Here is a 24437-nt window from a genome sequence, read left to right as displayed (position 1 = left end):
GGGGTTTTTTTCTGATTACAAGACAGGAGAAAAATCCAGAAATTCACCAATGGCAGCACAAGCTTTGGTAATACTTTCTTCTAAAGAAAACCAGGGCTTTTTTTTTTTTTTTTTTTTTTCTAAATCACATACTTTTTTCCAAACTGACAAACAACTAAAAGCTAATTTAAAACACTCCAGCAGACTAAATGAGTCATATCTGGAGTGCATCTGTTGCTAGCCCAAGTTCCACTTTACATGGATTAGTAGAATATAGTTCTGGAATTTTAATCGATTTGTTTATTATAGGCAGAGCTGCTAGCAACAGTCTATTAATAAGGTTGCCCAAAACTTCTCATCTAAAAAAAATTTGCTTTCAGTTGCCTATATGCTTGCCAAACTAATTACTTGAGCTGACACTTTCTACGCAGGATTTCTGCCATTGGCAGATTTTATTATTATTACAGTTCAATATTATTCTTTAATCTCATCCATATGGTTCATTGAGTTCTGCGAACAGACAGAAAAATGCTGTCAGAATTTTTTAACAATCTTCCATCCTTCCCTCCACACTCCCACTTGAGGTAGGGACTTGTAATTCAAATGACTTCAGGGACCCAGAGTAGTGGTTCCAAGTTACGAGCTTTTAATAAACAAAAATCAGATTTTGAACGTGGTTAGTACAATCACTCAGGCTTTCATTCTCAATCATTCTTCATCTCTTGACAGCTCCAGCAATGTGGTAAGACAATGCATATTCCATTCCCACACAATAATGAATATGCATTAGAGGAAAAAGTTGGGGTTTTCTTGCATGGCTTCTCCAAGTTCTCTTGCCACCAACATTCGGTTGCCAACGCAGGCAGTCCAAAAGGCTGACTGGAGAGCGGGAAGAAGATCCTGGGACAGGGACTCCGGTGAGGAGGCAGATGGACAAGATGAAGGGGCAAGAGTGATCTCTGGGACTGACCTGGCTATCAGTCTAGGGCTGCAGAAAGGGAAGTTGGACTGTAGTGGACTGCTGGACAAAGTAGAGACTAGGTCCTACTGAAAGAGGAGATTGTGAAATAATGAAAACCAAACACACCGCGACAAGGCTGAATTTGGATCACACAGGGTCAGTGGAGAAAGAGAAAAGACTGAGGCAACATTTGGGATTACAATACAGAAAGAAAACAGGTTGACAAACCCCGCCATTTTGAAAGAAGCCTGAAAATGACAGACAAGTAGAAGGACTAACAAGGAGTGAGAGAGCTTGGTAATGAGACTAAAAGCTGGTGAGAGAGAAAAACAAACAAAAAATGCAGAGCAGAAAAAGACTGCAGAATACAATGAAGTCCGATAAGGTGATGAGAAAACTAAAATTACCACTCATTGGGAAGGACCTCTAGAGGAGGCAAAGTGGGGACGGTATGACCTGGAAAGCAATGACAAGAACTGCCAGAAGAGAAAATTAGTCGCAGGGTGGGAACAGAATACTGAACAAGAGAGAGAGGGAAAAGAGGAAGCCAGGGGTTAGCGGGAATGTCTGGATTTTCAGCAGATAACTGGAAGTGTCTGGACAACACTAATCAGGGAAGATGAACTTTGTAGACAAGAGAGGATCTGGGATAAGGGGCTGGATTATTGCAGACAAGAGTGGGTTCAGACTAAACAGATTTGGCCAAGTGGGATCAAGTTTAGACCAGGGTGAAACAGAAAAATCAATCTGTGTACACGACTCTCTAACACTTAGAATGAAGCAATCGATCTCTGAATGCCACTGAACTCAGAAAAATGTCTGTGCAACCAACTGCATTGTCATTATCTGCTGGCATGCCTTCATCCAAAGATAAAAGAAGAGCCAACCACTACTACCAAATGCAGCACAAGCTCAAGTGAGAGATGTCTGTGCAACTGATGTAAGGTACCTAGCTCTGTTGATGTGCCATCGTGAAGCCATATGCTGCGGGAAAAAAAGCAGCGTGAATCTTAAAAATTCAAGTTGTAGTCACAGTGAACACTGCTGAACGGTAATACAATGCATCTAAAAGGCAGAAAAGTTAAAAAGTCATCCAGATCTGAAAAAGTTGCCCCCACGCACTTAATCAAAAGAATGCAAAGACCTTCCTTCTAGCTGTATATCAAGTGTCTCTTGCCCAAGGGTTCTCAAGATTAAGTTTCAATTCTTTATAGTCTACGCATTCTGTAGCTGCCTGAGATACTGATTTTCACAGTAGGTGCCATTGATTTTGAAAGTCAGTTAATAATACAGTCATTGACTACAAGCTGGAACACAGGAATCTCTCAGATCTACGGACTACTTCGGTGCCTTTTCACCTTCTTACCAGGCCCAAATGGTTGTAGGCTACTCGCTCTGATAAAATGCCCTATGATAAAATGATAAAAGAAACCTATCAACAGCTCAAACCTTAGTCAAGCAGATTTATCATCAGGAAGTTTAAAAAAAAAAAACCCTCCATTCAAAGAAACAAAGCTGCTTCGTGAAGACAACTCAATGCTGGAATCTGGAGCAGCTGCACAACCACACCCAAACGTTTCTTGCTATGTCAGGCTTTCACCTCAGATAAGTCAAAATGTAAATTAATTTAGTCCTTAGTGTTGTCTGGCAAACACACCATAAAATTCAAATATACTCCCAGCACTTTGTGGTAATTCCCATCTGGGAACAGGACTGATACAGGTCTTGCACATCCCAAGTGCAGAGCACCGAGAAAGCACTGTCCTCACAGCAGCAGGCAGCAAACGCTGCTCCCTTCTGTTCCCTGCGGTTAAAAATCACAAACAGCGCCGAGCACTATGTAACTTAAATACCTATTTCACATATTGATGTCTACAAGCTTCAGAAAAAGAATGAAGCACCAAGCTGTTCTGCAGGCAGACATGAAAAAGACCTTAAGAAACATCAAAGAACAACACTGATATTCATTCCTAAGCTTTTAATAAACAATAACAAAGGAAGTGAATTAATGTGGAAGCCCAATTCAGTATCCTTCACACCTCTCTGTCCCAATATGCCTGCATCAACTACTCTGTTTTGGTTGTTGTTTTTTTTAAATCAACATTAAACATCTTCAGTTTGTTTTGAAGCTTTTGGCTAAGAGGCAGTGTTTTTTACATCATAGCTCCTGAAAGGTAATTAAAAACAAAATCAAAATGCTTCCTATCAGTTCTCATACCCATGAAATTATATCATTTCAGAGACAATAGGATATAGCGTAAACTACACTGTGTCTCAGCACAGCTACCTGTATAATCTGGTATGTATTTACTCATGATTTTTGGTTATCGGGTTCTTCAGTGAGTGCATGAGCATTAAATTAAAACCGTAGAGATGACATTTGAAATAACTGCAAAAGCACCCTTTCCCCCCACAAATCCCAAGAAACTGCAACAGTAATTACTGGGCTTTAGCTCAGTTTCTGGGACACAAAGCTCGCATCAGAAAAAATAAGCCAGTACCCCTTTCTCAAACTGTTTCTCTGAGCAGTGGCTGCTAGGGACAGTGGGATATACTGCAGTGCTCCATGCGCAGCTGGTGTGCTCCAGGAGCTTTTACAGAATCAGGACAAAAAGGACTTAACTTCCTAACTTCTAAATATAGGTTTAATTAGGAGCCAAAATCCCACCAGTCCAGCAACACCAAGAGACTAGTAGTTTTAGATATTTAAATTGAACTGCAACGTGGGAGGTTTTCTGAGTACCTACAGGACTAGGCAGCAGCTAGCAGCTGCACCCCTCTAAGTACCTTGAATAGTCCATTTATAAATACATTTATAAAAATAATGTAGGTGCAGAACCAATGGCATTACAGAGGTAACAGACGCCACGAACTACATGCCTTGGGCTTGCTTTCAAGAGAAAGTAATTTGTGATGTCTAATGTGACATGTCTAAAAACTCACAGCCGACAAGCATCATCTAACAAATTCTGGAGTTAGGAGCCCCACTTTGAATCAGAGTACTTCCATTTAACTCTCCTCCCTATATGTTTAGGACAGCTCTTTGTTGCAAAGACTAATTTAAAGATGCCATTATGCTCTTTCTATGAGCAGCTCAAATTCTGAGCCTACAAAGGTTTTTTTCCAAAGTTTTGCTATGTCAGAGAAGTCTGTAAATTGCTACATTAGATTGTTTGTAGGAGTTTGCTGCAACAGCACTTTAGAGCAATTTTCTTTATTCCACTGTGTACTCTTCCTGACAGAAAATGTGATTAAGTAAGTTTAGAAAATATGAGCGCTATCAGTCTGAGTAATAACAATAAATAAATTACTAGCAAATGATCTCGCAAACTCCCTCTATTTGAAAGAAAGGAATATTTAACACTGTACAACCTCTACATCTCTCTGAGAGGCAACAAAGTTCACTAAAGCAGACTAAATTTACTCTAAGTGATGTTCTGAAGTTAAACAAACATCTGTATGTGCACATATGGGGTGCATAATAATGGGAACATGTGCGTATATACATACACAAATTAGAGGTATTTCAGTTGAATTCAAACATACTATACCAATAATAAATTTGGCCTCATGGCTTCAAGTTAGGAAAAATAAAATCCTCTAAAATAGTAACTGTAACGTGTGTGCCCACACACTCTCATATAGATATTGAATAGCTATGTCAGATGTCCTAAACAAGTTCCCCTAGAATTAAGCTGTCAATTTTTTTATTTTATCAAACTTTCCATTGCATCAACTACAGTCAAAATGTCCCAATTGAAAAAAAAAACCCAAACCAATATGTACCTTGAGGGTAAAATGCAGCTTAATTGGTTTGGAAAATACATCAGCCACACCATATGAGCATTCTGTGATCCCTCTGTGAGGGAGCTGAGGATGGTGCTCATGCAGATTTATTTAGTAATGCTGTTCAGAGCCACACACAGCAATTCCTGAATCATAGCCAAGAGACCATGTAAATTACTGTTCTTAATTACAAGAATAGAAAGTTTAATCCATCTATGCATGGCACTGCTTTTGGTGTGTTTGTCGCTCAACCATATTGCTTGTTGAACAACAAAATTTGGAGCCACTGAATAGACAGGGGTTTATTTTTCTGCTGTTCAAGAGGGAAGTTGTTTTGGCACAGGCAGGGAATTCAACAGGAAAAAAAAATAAAAAAGAAAGCGGCTCAGACTGTCACTCTCCTGATCGTTTTTTACTCTAAAAAATGTAGGCCTTCACTTCCTGTCCTCCCATGGTTTTTAGAGAACTGGAAAAACAGAAATTGAAAAACATAGGATTAGAAAATTATGATTGCAAGTCTTTTTCTTCAGACAGGAAGAGCAGTGTCTTAGAAACTGATAAACTTTTTCTATTTAACTGTGTAATGCAAGAGAAGCTGTGGTTATAGCCTATAATTAAGAGTTTGGAGTGAAAAACCTCAATGCGTTACTTCAAATAAATGACAACCTCTAACTTTCTGCACATCTAAATGCACTTGATGGATGCCTATGTGAACTGTAATACTTGTAAATAACTTTTAAGATGTAACAACCTACCAGCATTTTCTTTAATACCTCCTGACAAAGTTTTGACAACAGACTGGTTAATACTTTATCAAAAAGATTGGTGAGGTGTTTAACTATGTGACAAATTGTACCTCCTATAGAAAGGACCTTAATCTGCACGTAGAAAAAAAATCCAAGTCAATGTTGAAGATATTTTCTCAGTAATCTCTTCAAAAGGAAGGCATTCTAACTTCATAATTACGTTAATCCTAAGGATATGCACAAAAGCCATTCAGCGTTCTGAAGAGCCACATCTTCCACGTGGGTTCTCTGATTACACAGAAATCACGACTTCACATTTCAGTCGCTTATCAACTGCAAACCTCTCCCCCCCCTAACCATTATGCTCCGAATGGAAAGCAGAGATGCAGCAAAGGTACTGCTGTTTCAGGCAGCATTAAAATAGATTTGCCTATCCAAGCTGATGTCTGGAACCTTTGACAGAAAAGCAAAGAAGAGATAAGAATTTATTTCTTTGACATTCGCCCAGACCCGCTGAACTGACTCCCCTCCTATCCTTCAAGCAGCACAGGAATGGTACTTGACACATCCCCATACGCTGTCTTCAAGAAACTCCGCTCTAATAAAGGAAAAGTGTTTGGGGTTTTTTTAGTCCATTTTTAGTCCATCTGGTCCTTTTACCTATAAGCAGAACCTGAATGCATATTTTTTAGAACGGATCAACTGTACACACTGTAGTAAATTTCACCTGGTTTTGATTTGCCCCTGCACGGGATTTGTGCAGTGTAACACAAGGGGGACTGGAGCACCAAGCAACACCATGAAAAGCTCAACAGCTGAAAGCAGCACGGAAAGCAGGAGAAATACATGTGTATTGCTGCTTTTCTGTAGTAGTTCACTGTAAGAAGAGGTGACAGAGAATTGTGTTTTCAGTAAGAACTAAAACCAAAAAAAAATATGTGGGAGAAAATAATTTTCTTTATAATTAAAACAGACTTTATAGTTTAATGTATTGATGAAATATTTGAGTGGGAGAGAAGAACTCATTAGTGGATGTAAACAGAAAACTTGAATAATTTGGGCTAGAAAGACAGTATCAAGGGAATAAATTAAGGGAGGCAGTTTTGCTCTCTATAAATTTTTATATACTTTGCTGAGATGAAAAACCATCAGCAAGAAACTTGAAGTGTTCTACATTCTCGTTTCCTGAGGGTCTCTCGCTGTGTCCCTGTTTCAGCTGGGATAGTTTTCTTCCCAGTAGCTGGTGCAGGGCTGTGTTTTGGCGCTGGTGTGAGAGCAGCGCCGACAGCACACGGATGGGTTTGGTTGTTGCTGGGGGATGTTTATACCAAATCAAGGACTTTTCAGTTCCCTGGGCCCTGCCAGCGAGAGGGCTGGAGGGACACGGGAGATGGGGAGGGGACACAGCCAGGGCAGCTGACCCGAACCAGCCAAAGGGATATTCCGTACCATATGGCATCACGCTGAGTACATAAACTGGGGGAAGAAGGAGGAAGGGGGGACATTTGGCATTATGGCGTTTGTCTTCCCAAGTAACCGCTGCGCATGATGGCGCTCGGCTTTCCTGGGGATTGGCTGGACACCCGCCTGCCCATGGACAGTGGTGAATGAGTTCCTTGTATTGCTTTGCTTGCGTGCACGGCTTCTGCTTTACCAATTAAACTGCCTCTAACCCAATGCAGGAGTTTTCTCACTTTTACTCTTCCGACCCTCTCCCCCATCCCGCTACGGGGGGAGTGAGTGAGCAGCTGCATGTTGCTTAGTCGCTGGCTGGGGTTAAACCACGACATGCTAAAAGCTTTTTCATGCTTCACCACTTACTGTTGTGTCAAAACATAAGCAAATGCACTTGACAAAATGCAAAGAAAATCTCCAGCTCACAAACATGCAACTTCAATCTGGATTAATAACATAATTTGTATGTACCATTCATCATTGACTGCGGTAGCAATAGCTTCCCTTTTGTTTTTCAATAACTGCATTAACCTTAACACTCTTACTCCCTTTCAAATCAGGGTTTAAACAGTGGCATAGCATCCTCGCAGCCCCAGTTGCTTCACAGAATCAATAGTCATTATTTCAACCCTGTATTCAAGATTACAGCAGATCCTGTTAACGTTAGAAGGTTTCAAGAAGAAAATGTCAGACAAACTAAATTAAACAACCCCCCCAACAAAAGAAAAGAAGAAAAATTCACATTGAAAGCCTGCTGTGTTTTCAAGTTATATAAATTAAACTGAATATGGTTACAGAAGTGAATAAATCCAGTTGCACTGTGACACAGAATAATGAAAAGTAACAATATTAGAATGTCAGTTATGAATGGAAAAATACAGTAACTAACCAACAAAGGAAGGCAAATTACCTTTAAAATTGTAATGTTCCACGTAAAACTTTCTACTGATTTTTGCAGTTTTCTTTCTTTTAAGCCTTCTCTTGCTCCTATATTGTGCAGGTTTTCATGAAACTCCATCGCTGTGGAGAATAAGAGGAATATAGAATCTATTTTAATGCATTTTTGTGATCACAGAAATAGTGATTTGAATCTAATAAGGAAAAAGGCCAGTGAAATAGTCTGAAGAAATTTTATTCTTCAAGCACAAATGTATCTGATCTAATAATGTGTGACATTATACAACATGCCAATATATAAAATCTCTCTAAGCCAAAATGCACACTGAGGTTCTTCTTGGGTCACTGCCACACAAAGATGGAGCCAAGCAAATATTTACTATATAAAAATTTTCTTTAAGCACACCTGTATTTGTTGCACCATATGTAAAAACCTTTTTGTGAGTTGCTATAGGAGGGAAACAGTAATTTCACGAAATAGTCTATCCCAACAAATTTGTTTTGTTCCTTGCTCTTTTATGCACTGAATTTACATCACAGTTGTCCAGCTAATGGCTTATATGCTGGGGCCAGCCCAGAAAATAACCTTCTCCCCTTACCCCTGACAAGAAGAGGCGTAACTGTGAAGGAGGAGTGCCAAGTAAACCACCAAAGACCTTTTACCACTCCTGCGTGAACTACTGTGTCCACAAAACCTGTATCCGACCAACTCCAGACCAAAAATTTCTGGCAAAATTCAGATTAGCTTGATCTAAACACTGAGAAGGGTGACCAAAACTTTAGTTTTAACCCAGCACACTGCACAGATATAAGAACAATAATTTGCTTTCCATGCTGCTGTTACAAGTCACAGAAAAATAAATTTGAACAGTCTCTTTCCTAGAGGGGAAGTAAAATGTCCTTCCACAGGTACACACATCAACCCAACATGGGTTACAGCAAATCTCCTATAGAAGTCATACATTCAATTGTGCTCTCAGGATCTCATTCAGAATAATTTAAAGGGTATTTTGAGGGCAAAAGCTGGCAAGTGGTTTTGACTTACACCTATGAAATTAAAACCAAGTTATACCTTAAGTAGACATTGTAATTTTGACTGTGTTGATTGAGATCTTCTATTTGCCCAGTGAGGATCTGTGCTTCAAAATATACATGTAATTATCATGGAATAAGCATACGAACTTTTGTTGGCTGCCGGTCCTAGAGTAGACTGACTTTTAGGGACATTATGCTACCTGTTCTTCATAATCTCTCTACCCCACACTCATGCCTCATTACAAGAAAGAAATATGACTGAATGTTTTATTTGTATATTCCTTACCTTACTCCCATAAATATGTATCTGTACACTTTAAAAATTGTTCATAAATTCATTTGAAAGACATCATTGTCCTTTTCAGCTTTTCTTACTATTTTCAATTTTACTACAAGGAAAATAAACAACAAGTATTTTCCCTGAATTAAAATATTGTATCATTTTTATTTCAAACGCTTCATAGCTCTGCCTCTGCCTTTAGAGTACAGCCTCAAGTAAACCACTCATATTATTTTTCCCCAAAACAGATTTCTAATCAGGTGAGGAATTAAAAGTTTCTTCATCCATCAGTTTCTAAGTATCCATTTCCTGTCCACATCATCCAAAACAATAAACTCCCAATAGGATCATGGGAAAATTATGCGCAGATCCGTATTTATGACAGAAGTTCCTAAAGCCACCATGAAAATACACATTTTCTGATCTGTACCATGACTTATGAGACTACACTGCTAAACTTCTGGAGTTCTGTGCCTCATTTCCATCTTTAGAACTGCTCTTCAAATCCGTGGGCATTAGTGATCGATAATAACCTTGGAACGAAGCCAGCCAGAGAGATTAAGAATAACGCCGAGGGTCTGCATGATCGATGTGAAATTGGTGCTTTGCAGATTTCAGATTACTTTTACATATCCAAAGTCACGAGTACCCTAAACGCAGGCAGCGGTGACCATCTATTGTGCTAGCCAGAAAAGCTCCTTTCTGGCTCGCTGACTGCCTTCCGCCGTGAGTCTCTTCCTTCTTTACACTCGTACACTACATTTCTGTCCTGCCAAAGCCACTGCACTCCAGCTAAACACACCTGGCGGTTAGCAACAAAATCCCACTGCCCCTTTCCAGAAGATGAAACCAAGTCAGGTCATCCTACCAGGCACACACATGTAAACCCTCAACAAACAAGCACCTCCTGCTTAAATAGCACTAATCACCCCACTATCCTCAACACCGAGAAAACCTCATGAAGTTCTACAAGGCCAAGTGCACGTGCACGTGCAAGTGCAACCCCCAGTATCAATACAGGTTGGATGGAAAAAGGACTGAGAGTAGTTCTGAGGAGAAGGACTCGGGGGTGTTGGTGGACTCAATCATGACCCAGCAATGTGCACTTGCAGCCCAGAAAAAACAAATCCTGGGCTGCATCAAAAGCAGGGTGACCAACAGGTCAAGGGAGGTGAATCTCTCCCTCTGCTCCGCTCTTGTGAGACCCCACCTGTAGCGCTGCGTTCAGCCCTTGGGCCCCGGTGTAAGAAGGACATGGACCTTATGGAACAAGTTCAGAGGAAGGTCACAAAGATCAGCAGACTGGAGTCTCTCTCCCATGAAGACAGGCTGAGAGAGTTGGGGTTGTTCAGCCTGGAGAAGAGAAGGCACCGGGGAGACCTTACAGCAGCCTTCCAGTACTTAAAGGGGGCTTATAAGAAAGATGGGGACAGACTTCGTAGTAGGGCCTGCAATGATAGGACAAGGGGTAACAATTTTAAACTAAAAGAGGGTAGATTTAGATTAGCTATTAGGAAGAAATTCTTTACTGTGAGGGTGGCTAGATGCTGGAACAAGTTGCCCAGAGAAGCTGTGGATGCCCCATCCCTGGCAGTGCTCAAGGCCAGCGTGGATGGGGCTTTGAGCAGCCTGGTCTGGTGGAAGGTGTCCTGCCCATGGCAGGGGGGCTGGAACTAGGTGATCTTTAAGGTCCCTTCCAACCCAAACCATTCTGTGATTCTATGATCTCTTATGTACTGAATAGGCCAACTCCTCATCATCATCATGCTAAACTAAAGCTATCCTACTCTAAGCCTAAACATAGAACCAAGTAGATTTGAATTTTATTTCTGTTCCTATTACTAGGTTGCCTGATAAATTGAATTGGATTATTTCACCTCTCAGTTTCAGTTTCTCCACCTGCTTAATGGAATGGAATGAATGGCATTCACTACAGAGTATACGGACAACTTAATTTTAGAGTATGAATGCAGCGCAGTATTTAACTGTTGAATACATATCTCTTGATGAATACATCATCCTCTTCTATGTCCCTGCTTGGTTTTCTTGCATTTTGCCTTGGAACTATTTCATACATTAATAGTGGCAAAGTAATAACACATCAGATTCCAAAATGAAACTGACTAGTTCAAAGATAACAGATAAAAGAGGAAAAAGCTTTTAATTTACAGCTAAACTAATAAAATAAAAAATATGTCCACATAAACTCATGTAAACATGCCTTTAAGACATGCTTGCAAAGAAAACTGGATGTTAAATGAATTTTCCTAATAAATACAGAGAATCTTCTATCTCCTTTCAAGTAAAAATCCAGCTCTTGCTCTCATTAAGATACAGAAAAGAAATCACTTTTATAACATTTAATTACATCTAATAGTATTAGTAATTTTGAGCTGTCCAAGAGTTCTTGGATGATAACAGCCATACTACTAACTTGATTTATCACTCCTAATGTATTTCTCCATGTACCACCTGTTTGATCAAAAAAGCAAGTTACTTATGTTTTCCATTTATACTGGCAGATCTTAGAAAGGATATCATCCACAAGTTTCTGAGTGATCATGAAGAGTATATACGATGTATGTTATTCTGTTCAGATGGGATTTCCTGGGTTTTAATTTGAGTCCATTGCACAAATGTATTCAACTATAACGAAGTGATCACTGACAGTTGTCTTGAGTCAGAAAGCTCAGTTATAAAAATTTCTTTCCATTAAAGATTTACATAGAATCACTGAGGTTGGAAGGCGCCTCTGGAGATCGTCTAGTCCAACCTCCTTGCTCAAAGCAGGCTGAGGTAGAGCAGGTTGCCTAGAACTGGGTCCCACTGGGTGCTGAATAGCACCAAGGATGGAGACTCGGCAACCTCTTCCAGTGTTTGACTAGCCAAGGTCCGTGGCGAGCCCTCTCTGCTCCAGCCTGGAGAATCCCAACTCTCTCAGCCTCTCACACAAAAGATGCTCCACTCCCCTAAATGCTCTTTGTGACCCTACGCTGGACAGTAAGTCCATACCTTTCCTGTACAGGAAAACCCCAAACTGGACTGAACGCTCCAGTTGAGGCCTCCCCAACGTGGAGCAGAGGACAAGGGTCACCTCCCTCGGTCTTCCGGCGCTGCACTTCCTTAGCTATGTTCAACTTCTTGTCCACCAGGACACCCGGGTCCTTTTCTCTGAAGCTGCTTTCCAGCCAGTCAGCCTCCGGCCCGTACTGGTGCGTGCAGGGGGTCATTCCTCTCCAGGTACAGGGCCTGGCACTTCCCTTTGCTCGACCCTTTCCATGGGGTTCCTGTCACCCATGTCTCCACCTGCCAAAGTCCCTCTGAGGAGCAGCACAACCATCTGCTCTATCTACCCTCCACCGAGTTTGGTGTCTTCTGCCAACGTGCTGAGGATGCGCTCTGCCCCGTCATCCTGCTGAAGACACTGAAACAGTAGTAGCTCCGGTATCAACCCCTGGGGCACACCGCTAGCGACTGTCCTCCAGGCAGACTTCATGCTGCTGATCACAATGTTTTGAGCTTGGCTGGTCCGTGACTTCTCGGCCCACCTCACTGCCCGCCTGTGTGGCCTCCACTTACTTCATCAGTTTGTCTGTGAGGACGTTACAAGAGACAGCGCTGAAGGTCTCAATGCATTCAAATCAAAGACACCCACTGCTCTGCTCTCCACCGGGCTGTCAGGTTGGTTAGGTCTGATTGCCCCTTTGGAAATCCATGCTGACTTTCCCCAATCATTTTCTCATGTCCTTCGTGTGTCTGGAAGTGTGTTAAGAAGTCTGGTCACCCCTGCACCACCACAAGTAAGGGCTAGCTGACAGAAGACGTACAATTTCCTAAGTGCTTGCACAATAAAGACACTTCCATTTTTCATAATCTGATTCAAGCCTTCCATGTTAAAGACCAGCTTTTCAGCGAAATGTTCAGCCCAACTGTTGCAAATCATGTAAATACACTGTAATAAATTTAACAAAATAGCAATACCATGATTTAACAGCAGGTTCAGTGCTGAATAACTTTCTTGTTCCCCACTGCTGATTAGATTAGTTCGAGTTTCATGGCTGTCTCAGCTTTCCCCTCTCTCTCCCCCAACCCTGGAATGATTAGATGGCTTTAACACTTCCATACCTCCTGGGAATACCTTACCATCCGAGATGCTCCTCTGAAATGTTACATACAATTCTTTCGTCCCATTTTCAATAACTTCAAACAGCATGAGGACAAGTGCTATAAAGCTGCTCAATGCAGTAGGATCCCTACATCACGATGTGAGGAGACTAATAAAAATTTGCTTGGTTAGTCTAGCAAAAAGAAAACCAAGAGAGGAGTAATTGCTCTCTAGATACACATCAGTCAGGTAAGGCCTTGGACATCAAAGAATCATTTCAGCTAGAGGACAATATTAAGATGAATGTCCATCAGTAAAATTGGAATTTATGTAAAATTTATAACCATTTTGGATGTGGTTCTGTAAGCAGCCTTGAAAAGGAGAAAATTACTCAAATCAAAGACTCATATTCATTTTACAATAGAGCTTGATATGATCAATTTCAAAAACTGTACCTGGAAGTAGACTTCAGGACCTTCCAGTCCTGTGTTTCCTCAACCAGCTGCATAATGACCTCTCTCAACAGTATTGTATGTCAGACCTCAAACCCTCATTAATTTATGCTTAGCATATTCTGATGGAACATTTACGTCTACACCAATCCAAAGTACACACTGATAATACTGCGGGTCAGCACTTAAATTCAGTCAAGCCAAATATATTTTATTTGATTCTTGGCAGAGCATGATTTAAAAGCAAACAGAATACTTTTCAAAAGAGTAGTAAGTAAATAAGAAAAAAGAAATAAACATTAAATATTTTTAAAATGCAAAGGGAAAATACTATACAGCTTTTGATTAGATTATCACATAATGCAGCTCAATTACTATGTATGCTCATCTTGAATCATTACAAAGTTTTTGTGAATAATTTGCATACACCGATTTGTTCTTTACAAGAAAAAAAAAATCCAAGAAAGCACTTTATATATTAAAATGTTTCCTCTTACACTGTGTAGGTTAATATAGGAAATATATAATATAGGAATATTAATATAGGAAAGGAAAGAATTCTAGGAAAAAACTTAAGCTTTAACTACTCATTTCCACGTGTAAGTATTTAATCCGCACATACAACTGCTACATTTGGCCACATCTTTGAAAGCCAGGGGGCATTAATTTTTTACATCATTAAATAAGTTTCTTAATATTTTTATTTCAGATCATATTCCTGAGCATTAAGGTGTTTCAACCTCACAATTTCCTTTTAAAATGAAGTTTATCAGAAAAGTGATTGGGAAAGAAGTCTGGCTTCCAGATCACATCAAAAATAATTCAAGTAAGTCATGGTAGAGAAGCAACAGAAGTCACTAAACTTCTAAATTCTCACATATTTTGCTTACAGAACACACAAAGATTTAAAATAAACCTTAATAATTTAATACTTAGAGCACTTCTGTATTATCTAAGTATCACTACTAACTGCAAAAGCTGCGTCTTAACAGGAACAAGGAGTAGATCCACAAGTACTTCCAAGCACCTGCTTCCCACTGAAGTCACCCACAATATTTTACATCAAAACTAGAGAATTTCTTTGCAGATTCTGAGTGTGCTGTGCCTCAGCTTCAGGAAGCTCCAGGTCTGAATTATTTGCATTCCAAATATTTAGATTAATACTTGACGAAATAACACATTAACTAAATTAGTTGTCCAGTATTTTTTAATTATTTCAACTTTTTTGGCAATGTGCAGTATCTCTGTAGCAAGTGGAAATGTTCCCCAAACACAGCCAGCCATGTACTGCCTCTACTTAGCTGGCTAAAAACACATTTTGGTGCCTGCTGCCCTGTTAATTCTTTAAAAATAGCAATGACAAATTCTATGCCTGAGATAACCTTCTTATCCCAACATCCCAAACAACAATGGCATTGCAGCCTGCTGAAAGCAATCCTCTCTACAAGGACTGTATTAGTATTTACTCTTCCAGTCAAGACTCATCCAGTTCCATGCGCACTCACAGTAATTCAGTTTTCAATGTAAGACACTTCCATGCTGGAAAATCACTTATGACACAAGATGATCGCCAACTTCTTTACGAACCACTGTCAGAAGAGACTCAAAGTAGTTGCAGCATCAAGCTTACACTGTTCTGAAGTTACCAAGAGGACATCTGTGACATCTGGCCTTGATTTAATTAAGACTCGGGTTACTTCCAAGAATTAAGTAACCAGCCCCACCTTCTTCAAACACTTTTAAAAACACTCCTATGTAACATTAACCTTGGGCACCAAAGTCAACAGAAGAAGTATCAAGCTACAAAACACATAAAACACACACACACACACCACTTTTTCTGAACCCTCAAAACAGCAGTCCGACAAAATACACAGAAAACCAGGCCCTCAAATATTAAAACGTTTGTTCTGAGAAGAGGACTCATTATACTCCACCCCCAATGTATGGAAAACTTTATTCCACAAGGACAGTCCTCCATTAAGATGGGCTACATTTCTGAATGTAGGTGAAGTTAAGTCACTACCACATATGAGAATGGACCTTAATGCTGTCAATAAAGGGCAGAAACATAGAGCTACAAAGGAGAGGATTTTTTTCCACAGACTGCCATTTCCATCTTTTATTTATCAGCCTTGATCCTCAAGAGATCTCGAAGTCTAAGGAAAAAAAACACCTTGATTTTATTGAATGCTTGAAAGCAGCCTTAATAAAGACATTGATTTATGGCACATTATAATTTCTCCCAGTCTTCAGATCCCACTAAGCCCACACTGTTCCACTGGCAATAGTAACTACTATCTCTTCTGCTTACACAGGAATGTAATTTCCCCACCTTCTACACCGGAGAAACTGGGTACCTTTTTCTTAGAAATTGCCTGATTAATACAATTAATTCAAACCCAGAGCCATTTCCCCATCTGTATATAACTTGGGATTTGTTGTTACTGTTTAAAATATAAAGAAGAGGACTGTGTATCAGAAAACCCATTCAACTTCTCAGCACTTCAGCTTATATAGCATGTCACAAAATCTGTCTTCAACCATACTGATTATAACACCTCTGCTTTTTCTTAACCCCTGTCTATGGATAGGTTGGAACTGTTGGTTAGTCTTAGTCAACAGCTGTTGTACTAGTTATTTTGTCACATGTAGATACAGAAAACACACAGGGGAATAAACGGACTCCTCGTACTTTCCTACCGTTTTGGATTAGACTGTAGTTAGAATAACTATGTAGCCTTTGAGCAGTTCTTAGTACATAAAATGTTTGCTGTATTGGTGCACTACAGTATACTTCTCTATATCTTAAAGAGATATAATTAATCTTGTCTCTTCAGTCATTTTCGCAAGTAGAAGGCAACTGCTAAAAATATGAGCTACAAGCTAACATAACGTCGATTTTGTAAATATTTCTGTACTGGGAAAGGCTACTTAAAATCAAGAATTCTATTTGAGCCTCTTACAATGTTATTCTGATTTCCAGCACACAAAATTTTTTAGTCTTTCGATCACTGAGGTTGCTGAAAGTTGAACATGTGACTCTAGATAGTCATCACTGATACAATCTGATCTTTTACTGGGCTAGAATTGCATTAACAGTAGGGGAAAAAAAAGACTTCATGTGAAGGGGCAAACCCAGGAGAACAATACAGGTCTGTGTTACTTTAAGTGTTTGCCCTAGGAGCAGCAAGTGATATCGTTAAGAACACCTAGAAGTATGGGAGATGTATCCTAGGAATCATCCACCCTTGTGCAAAATAGATCAGACCGCCAAAAAGAACACCACCATCAAAGGTATTATGGTAAGCTATGTACGAGGAGCAAAATATGAAAAGTATGGTGTATGACTAGTGTGAATAACAATGGAGAGAGAGTTGAGCATAAAGAAAAAAAACTTGATCATCTATTCAAACAATGCTACCTAAGTTGATCTAAGTGCAACTCCTCACTCCCTGCCTCCCCTTAGTAGAATGTCGCTTCAAGATTATTCAAGACATAGGAGAGGAACAGGATTACAGGGCCATGGACTATATGCAATGACATATAACCTGAGCTGCTGTGGAGATGTACCTGGAGATTCTTAGTGGAATTATCCGAGGAAGGACAAATAGGAAGGAAATAAGGAAAAAAAAATAATAATGGAGCTGACAGAGTAAATAGGAAAGAATAAAACAGATAAAAATGATGGACTGAATACATAAAGAAAGTTAAGACATATAAAGAGAAGGACTTCCCTGAATATGCCCTTTATTGACACCTTTCCTTAACTACTGGAGACAGCCTATCGTGCTAAATAAAGCTTCAAAATTATGTTGTGTGGAGACATGTGTGGAGAAAGGAGCTAGAACAATTCGATACCTGGCTTAGAAAATATGTGAACAAGGAGAAAACAGGAAAAAGAAGGTATTTCAGAAGAATGGAGACTGGCTGTGAGGGGCTTCAAAGTGCTGTTTTAGTCACAGCAGATGATGTTTGAGTTTATGTAAAGGTGTTAAGTACTGTACATTGTTTACTTTTAACAGTGAACCTCATGAAAAATATAGTAAAGGACGCAATTCTTAAGATTAAACTTGAAGATCACCATGTCCTACAGATGCAGTCAAACACATTAAATATTGCACAGTTAGAAAGTCCAGTGGTAACGGATAAAGCAGCATTTCTTCACTCCCTACAGACGAAGCCACAGATTAAATGCAAAGACTTCCTGATGAGAGGCAGTATTTCAGCAGACATGGATTAACAAGTTTTGCTGAACTTGAGCAAACTCTACAGTACCAGACCACGAACACTGCAAATTCCTTTCAAATCGGGGATAACTACAAAAATGTTGGGAACAAACGATTTAGTCATTCCCTTTCAGTGTTCAAATAAAAACTCAACTGCATGCCTACACACGCAGTTGAAAGTGCTCCTCAGGATCTAATTATATAAATTTTCTTTTCCTCTATTAACATCATCTAATCTGTACATAACACATAACACAGAATATGACTTTTTCTGCCTCTTACATGCTTTGTTTTGTTGGATGCCAATTCAAAAACTGACTTAGAATGCAAAATAAAAGGAACAAATAGTAAAAGAAACTATCACTTTGCTGAAAACCTTCAGCAGTAACAGTGGGGAAATGAGTAACAGCTATTTGAACAAAAATGATTTTATTACTTTTAATTCTCAACTACAAGAAGTATTTGGAGTGCTTGAACGGCCATCACCCTAACCTTTTTCTGTATGCAGCTCAGACATGCCTTTTCCCAATGGATATTGTGCATCTTGTTCATCTTTGACAGCAGCCAGAATGGCTGGGCATTCCCTTTCTTGAAACTGTATCCTGTTTCTGACACTGTTCAAGGACTGCTTTGGAGTACGTGTTAGAAAATGTACTCATTTTTTGTCTTTTACTACTTGCATTATTTAATAAACTAAGACCCTGCTGTTCCAGTCACTGTACGGATGGAATAAGTAAGACAGTCCCTGCTCCAACAACTTAGAATCAAAGGACGAGGCAAAAATGAGGACAGATGGATAAAGAAAGAGTGGGGAGTACAAGGAAGCCATGAAAACTATTTTGGTTAAGGTGGTAGGAGGACATGTGTCAATCTAGCTATATTTGTGGGATAACTTTTAAAAGCAATTCAAAGGAAGTAGCCTGGTGGATGTTTACAGTGAGCCTGTGGGACAACATGACAGAGAGCATGACGACGGCTGACAATCCATCAGGCTGTGCAAACTCTTGCTACCAAATGAGCCAACACAAGGGAAGTGAAAGCAGCTCAGTCCTAACGTACGATGAGCAGCAAGTGTAGAAACGAACACAGGGACAGACATCATCAAAATGACAGCCAGGAAAATAACATACATAAAGCAAAACTATAATGGTCAAACTCAGGGAAAAGCACAGTGTAGCTGAGATCCCAGAAGGTAAGAACCTGAACAAGGGTTCTGGCTGCACAGATGACTAGGGAAGGTTACACCTCTAAAATACAGAAAAAAAAGTGGTTTGAGTTATGCTGGAACACATATTTATACATGATACCAGCAATGAGCTGACACTGTTAGAACTGCACAGTGACTTCATCTCCTGAATGGAAACAGAAATCTTACAGACCATTTCTCAAGTCAAAGCTACTTTTTCACCTACACACATTAATTGACCCTTACTAGTGTTACATTTCACACACTGTTTTATAATTCTCAGTGTCACAAGATCCGCCTTACTGTTCCACAGCCATACCTACATATGATGACGTTCAATAATTCTTTGCCACCAGCCACCTGTGTTCACTCATTGTTTGCCCCCCTGATCATTTAATGAATACTTGGATTATCACATGTCCTTTTGAGCTCCCACTGCTGAACACCAAAATGAATTCCTAAGCTGTGGTTCTCTTTTAACCACTGAAGAGCTCAGGCAGTAGTTAAATTATAAAGCAAAAGAATGCAATAGAAGATTCAAAAGAGAAGCACAAGAATGATGTGAGTTGGGTACAAGGAGGCTAGGAATGGGGTAAGCTGACCTGGACACTCAAATCCTTTACTCTAGAGAAGATACAGGAGCACTTTAGGTCTTTTAACAGATTAAGGAGATGGTCTGGATTATCTTTAAATGCCCTTTAGTGCCTACATTCTATTTTCTCACAGGACCTTTAGCTGGCTTAATAGCAACAAAATAAATAGCACTGCAATCAACTTGAAGTTATGCAGATTTTTTTCTTAATTCTCTTAAAGAATGACAGGTACAGTGGGAACCAAAGCAATATTATGCTCCCATATCTTTTAATTAATTAATGTATCTAAAATGCTTTCAGTAACTACTTAAATAAAACCAGAACATGCTGAGCTGAAAATAATACATTGATACGAAGAAAACTGAGAGGTTTTGATATGCTTTCATTTTTAAGAACCAAAATGAGGAAAAAAGTTTACAGTTAAATGTTCTGAGAGAATATTAATAGCAAAGAACTTGAATTCTGAAAAGAGTCCTCTCAAGAATCAGATGGCTTATTTAAAAAAGCCATCAACCTAAGTAAGAAGTAATGGTGCATTTATTTTAAAGTTAGTTTTGAATTTTAAAGGAGACTATAAGTCTTATTATTAAACTCAAGTTAGAAAACAGTTTAACAGAGCAAGTCCACTTTGTCTATTTAACAGAATTCTCTTATAAGCCTGTTCATGACAACAAAAATATACTGCTTATTGGCAGCTTCAGTATTTCTTCTTATCTTAGCAGCTTTTTCACTCTCTGAGGCACAGAACAAAAAAGCCCAGACAAGGGCATAATTTTGTTTTTTCCTTATCAACAAACTACACAGGAAAACACATAAACTTTTACTCAGAATTAAACAGAGTAGCATCTACTGAGATCATGAGATCAATTAATCTTAAGAAAATCTTTGAAAACTATTGGTATTAAAAGGTATTTCAATTCAGCTCATTCATCTTAAAAAGTACCTTGAACCTGCCCTAAATAGCAGGATCTATTACATAATCCATACTTAGGCTTATGTGACCATACTGGAGGTTTCTCATTTAAATGAGATCAAAATCTCTGCTGTTTAGCGTAGGCTTAAAGTCTTTAACATTCTTAAACAAAGGACTCTTGAACCCAGCTGCACATCATGTAAAACAAGGTTGTAAGACTTGAGAAAATCAGACATACGGCAACAATTCTAAAAAAAGAGGTAAAATAGGCAATTAGCTTTTGCCTTACCTCTAACCAAGGATCTGAACTGCTAGAGACACTGATTAATCTAAAAAAATACGGCACACTATCACCACAAAAATGGGAGATGATTCAAGAAGTAAGCGTACAAGTCTAGAAGACAATGTCCTTATGGCAGCATGATGGATTTCACGTTCAGTATTTCAGACAACCGCCTGTATTTACCAACAATCTATGTGAAATACTATTTTCTCACACACGGTATTTATAACGATTTATGTTTGACAGCTTGAAGTAAATAGAACAAACTCAAATTTTCAAGTATTTTGACAGTTCTGTGGTTTGACTAAAGTTCACGGAGTCTAAGGAACGTGCGCTGTGAATAAAGCTTAGATCGAGATATTCCAAGCCTTCCTGCTGCTCATGTGAGTTTGAAGGTACTGCTAGCAGAAAAGAGTTTGTAACGGAAGAGTGAGGGTAGAAGAATATGACTTTTTTCTTTGCAGGAAAAGAGAATGAAGAGACAAGACTGAAATTTACAGGACAACAGAGAAGTGGCTCAAAGAATGGAAGCAAATCATGGAAGATGATGGGAGCTGCAGGATGCTGAATATCAGATAGGTAAAAACATATTTGTATATAAAAAGCTTTTGTCCCAATTGAGTCATGCAAGACATAGTTGTAGACACTTTAACCCCGTCAGACTTCTGTTTCTGATGTGAAACGCAATGCATCATTACTCTGAGCAAATTTATAACCTTGTTTAAAAAATCCTTAAGAAAGATCAAAAGATCAAGCGTGATTAAACAGCAAGGTCAGACATGCTATCCAAAATAGAAGGTAACCTCCATTACAGTGTATCAGGTGAAAAAGGGGGAATTTGTGAAGGGATTAAGAAATATTTGAAACAGATTGTAAAGTTAGTTATCAAAACAGGAAAACTTTCAGAGAATCTATGGGACCAAGAGGTCATTACAAAGTTTAAAAAACAGACTTTATGAGCACATGTGGTATGAAAAGCCTGCCACAGAAGACGTGCCTGTAAAACCAGTTTTACTCTGAAAAGATAAAATAGTAACGAATCAACAGAACCAGAGGGTATCCACCCAACAGATCTAGAGAAACACAGGGAAGAAAAATCAGAACTACTGTCATGTAATTATCAGAAGGCAAGGTACTTCCCCAAGGCTCTTGAAAACATTATGCTACCATGACAAAAAAGGAAGAAGAGGAGATAGGAGCAAATGGTTAAAAAATTTCATCCTAAAGGAAGATCATTCTCTTTCTTTCCTGCAATCCTGTGTTTGCATTTGTGGAAATCACTGCATTGACAAGCTACTATCCATATATAAAATGTTCACCATTTCCAAAGTCAAGAGGCAATTCTATGGTTCTTTGATTTCTATGATTTAAAATGTCCTTTTCACTGTTACTGTATATGCCCAAATTACAAGAATCTCTTTTTTTGAGTTTTTTTGTTGTTGTTTGGTTGTTTGGTTTGGGGGTTTTTTTTGCTATGGTTGAATAAACAAACCCAATTACAAGTTTTGGGAAATTAAGAAACATACAGCAAGTTCTTGATAAAATCTTTAAAGAACAGCTTGTACTTACCTGCTTTCTGACACTGTACAATCTTCTCATATAAGCTATCTGTATTTTCAACTACAGTCCTGATGGTCTGAATCATCTGTAGAGAAAATAAATTACAATATACAGAAATATCAGTAAAACTCAATTTTTATTGGAAAATTTTTAATCTGTACAAGATGCTTAAATTTGAACTCGAAACAATAATCTAGTGTTTCTTGTTAACATAATGAATATATTCATTTTCCTGGTCATGACCACGCAGAGAAGTGCTCTAAATGCAGCATAAAGACAGGAAAAATACGATGGTTTTGGGCTGGGATGTGTGAACACTGAAGTAAAATGTCTCATCCATAATTCATCGCCTACCAAAACAAGTGAAAATTATACAACTATATACCAGGTAATTAAGTTTTGGCGGCTTGAGTGAGATAACCTGGAGGCAGGTTTCCTCTTCCTCACTCTCTCTGCCATTCAGGATGATGACCACTCACCACCCAGTGCTTCCTTTTTCCTAGGGATCATCCCACTGCTCTTCCAGATTTGCTCCTTCTACATTTTCCCTTTTTGTGGCTTGACCCGTATGTATGTATGAGACAGCACTCTATGGAGGAAAACACATCACTCAAGGCTGGTACTGGAGGATAAGGAAACTAAATTAGTGCTTTACCTGATCCTTCCAAACAAAAAGCCTTTTCATGGAAGCTCAGCTAAAGCACACCAATTCAGATGGAACTCTGCAGACTTTTCAGCCTAGGGTATGTACTGAGAGGTAACACCTTCGCTTCACACCTTACCCGCTGATGTCTCTGGTATCCACTCATGCAGTTTTCTTGCCACTAAAACAATCACTTAAGTTTGACATGTTATTTATGTGGGTCTTCATGTGGAACTTTCTTTTCCTTAGCAGACCACAGTTGCTATTATGAGCAGGAATGTGCCTTGTTACAGCGAAAAAAACCCAAACCTCTCTTAATGCTCTTCCTCAGAGAAACATTACTCTAAGAGGCAGGACTGCAGTAGCCCTTCCTCACACAAATTAGAAGGAGCCTTCTCCAGCTGAGTGACACTGAAGCTGTTTTTGTGAACGCTGCTCTAAGTGAGGTGTAAATCAATTTGGAAAAGCAGGCAGGTAAGCCTCAGGTTTTTATCATGGCAAGTGTGCAAGCGAGGAAGAAGAACAGCTGCAGAGATGTAAACTACCCGAAGGACTTATTTTCAGCTACACAAAAATCTGATTTAAGTAAATAACAAAGCATTTAAAAATCCTTCTACCTCCGTTTCTATCATTTCAATATAAAATGATAAAGAAAATTATGCTACATATAAAAAACACGTGAACAAGCAACTGTAGAGTATATGGAGGTCATCATACTGGAAAATTTAATCTTCACATCCAGATTAATCTGTATTTAATTTCAAAGTATCTATTTGTCTTGATTTGTATTATGTCGGTTTAAAAAAATTGTGAATTATAGCATATGAGGAAAAAATAACTTGATCAGGTCACTAAGCTGCAAGTGAAATACTTTAGTTCACTCATTTTAAACTGGATTGTTCTTCAAATATATATGTCAATGTTTACTCAAGCAAAGACTGCCTATAAGTAGATTTATGCTGATTAATAATTAGGTGTAACAACTTGAAGACGACGTTTTTAGAGAGAACTATACTTAAATGAGAGAATACTGTATTTCACCCAGATAGGCTTCTATAGGGAGCACTGCAACCTGACTGCTCCTGATCCGTCAAGGAGAAAGCTGCATTTCACTATGTTTCATTACCATTCGGTTTTTGAAACAGTATTCAGAAATTTAAATGCAGCCACCATAAATTTGCTTTCTAAAAGGCAAGGATTTTACGTGTTTCAATACGTATGTCATGTAACACATTTGCTTCTGTAATGCACTTAAATGAAGAGAACGAAAACAGCCGCATTCAGCCTCAAATGTACTTGCAATAACTGATGTTATTTTGCTTACTAGCTGAAAG

The 24437-nt window shown here is 39.0% G+C and overlaps 1 protein-coding gene across 4 annotated transcripts in view; it reads right to left on the bottom strand.

Annotated features, from left to right (window-relative positions):
• The window catches only part of PLCL2 (phospholipase C like 2), a 103928-nt gene that overhangs the window by 2770 nt on the left and 76721 nt on the right, over positions 1–24437 (bottom strand). For 2 of the 4 annotated variants that reach the window (XM_056336133.1, XM_056336136.1), the window contains exons 5-6: positions 22470–22545; positions 7838–7947 (exon numbers count right to left, since the gene is read on the bottom strand). In XM_056336133.1, coding sequence (XP_056192108.1) covers positions 7838–7947; positions 22470–22545 — 186 coding nt within the window. Of the gene's footprint in view, positions 1–7837; positions 7948–20906; positions 20947–22469; positions 22546–24437 lie in introns of those variants that run through there. The other 2 variants (XM_056336134.1, XR_008821452.1) reach the window with 2 other exon arrangements.

This window comes from Falco biarmicus, chromosome 4 (genome assembly GCF_023638135.1).
Source record: "Falco biarmicus isolate bFalBia1 chromosome 4, bFalBia1.pri, whole genome shotgun sequence".
Taxonomy (NCBI): Eukaryota; Metazoa; Chordata; class Aves; order Falconiformes; family Falconidae; genus Falco; species Falco biarmicus.
Note: the sequence above shows the minus strand (reverse complement) of the source record. Positions and strands in the feature narration are given on the sequence as shown.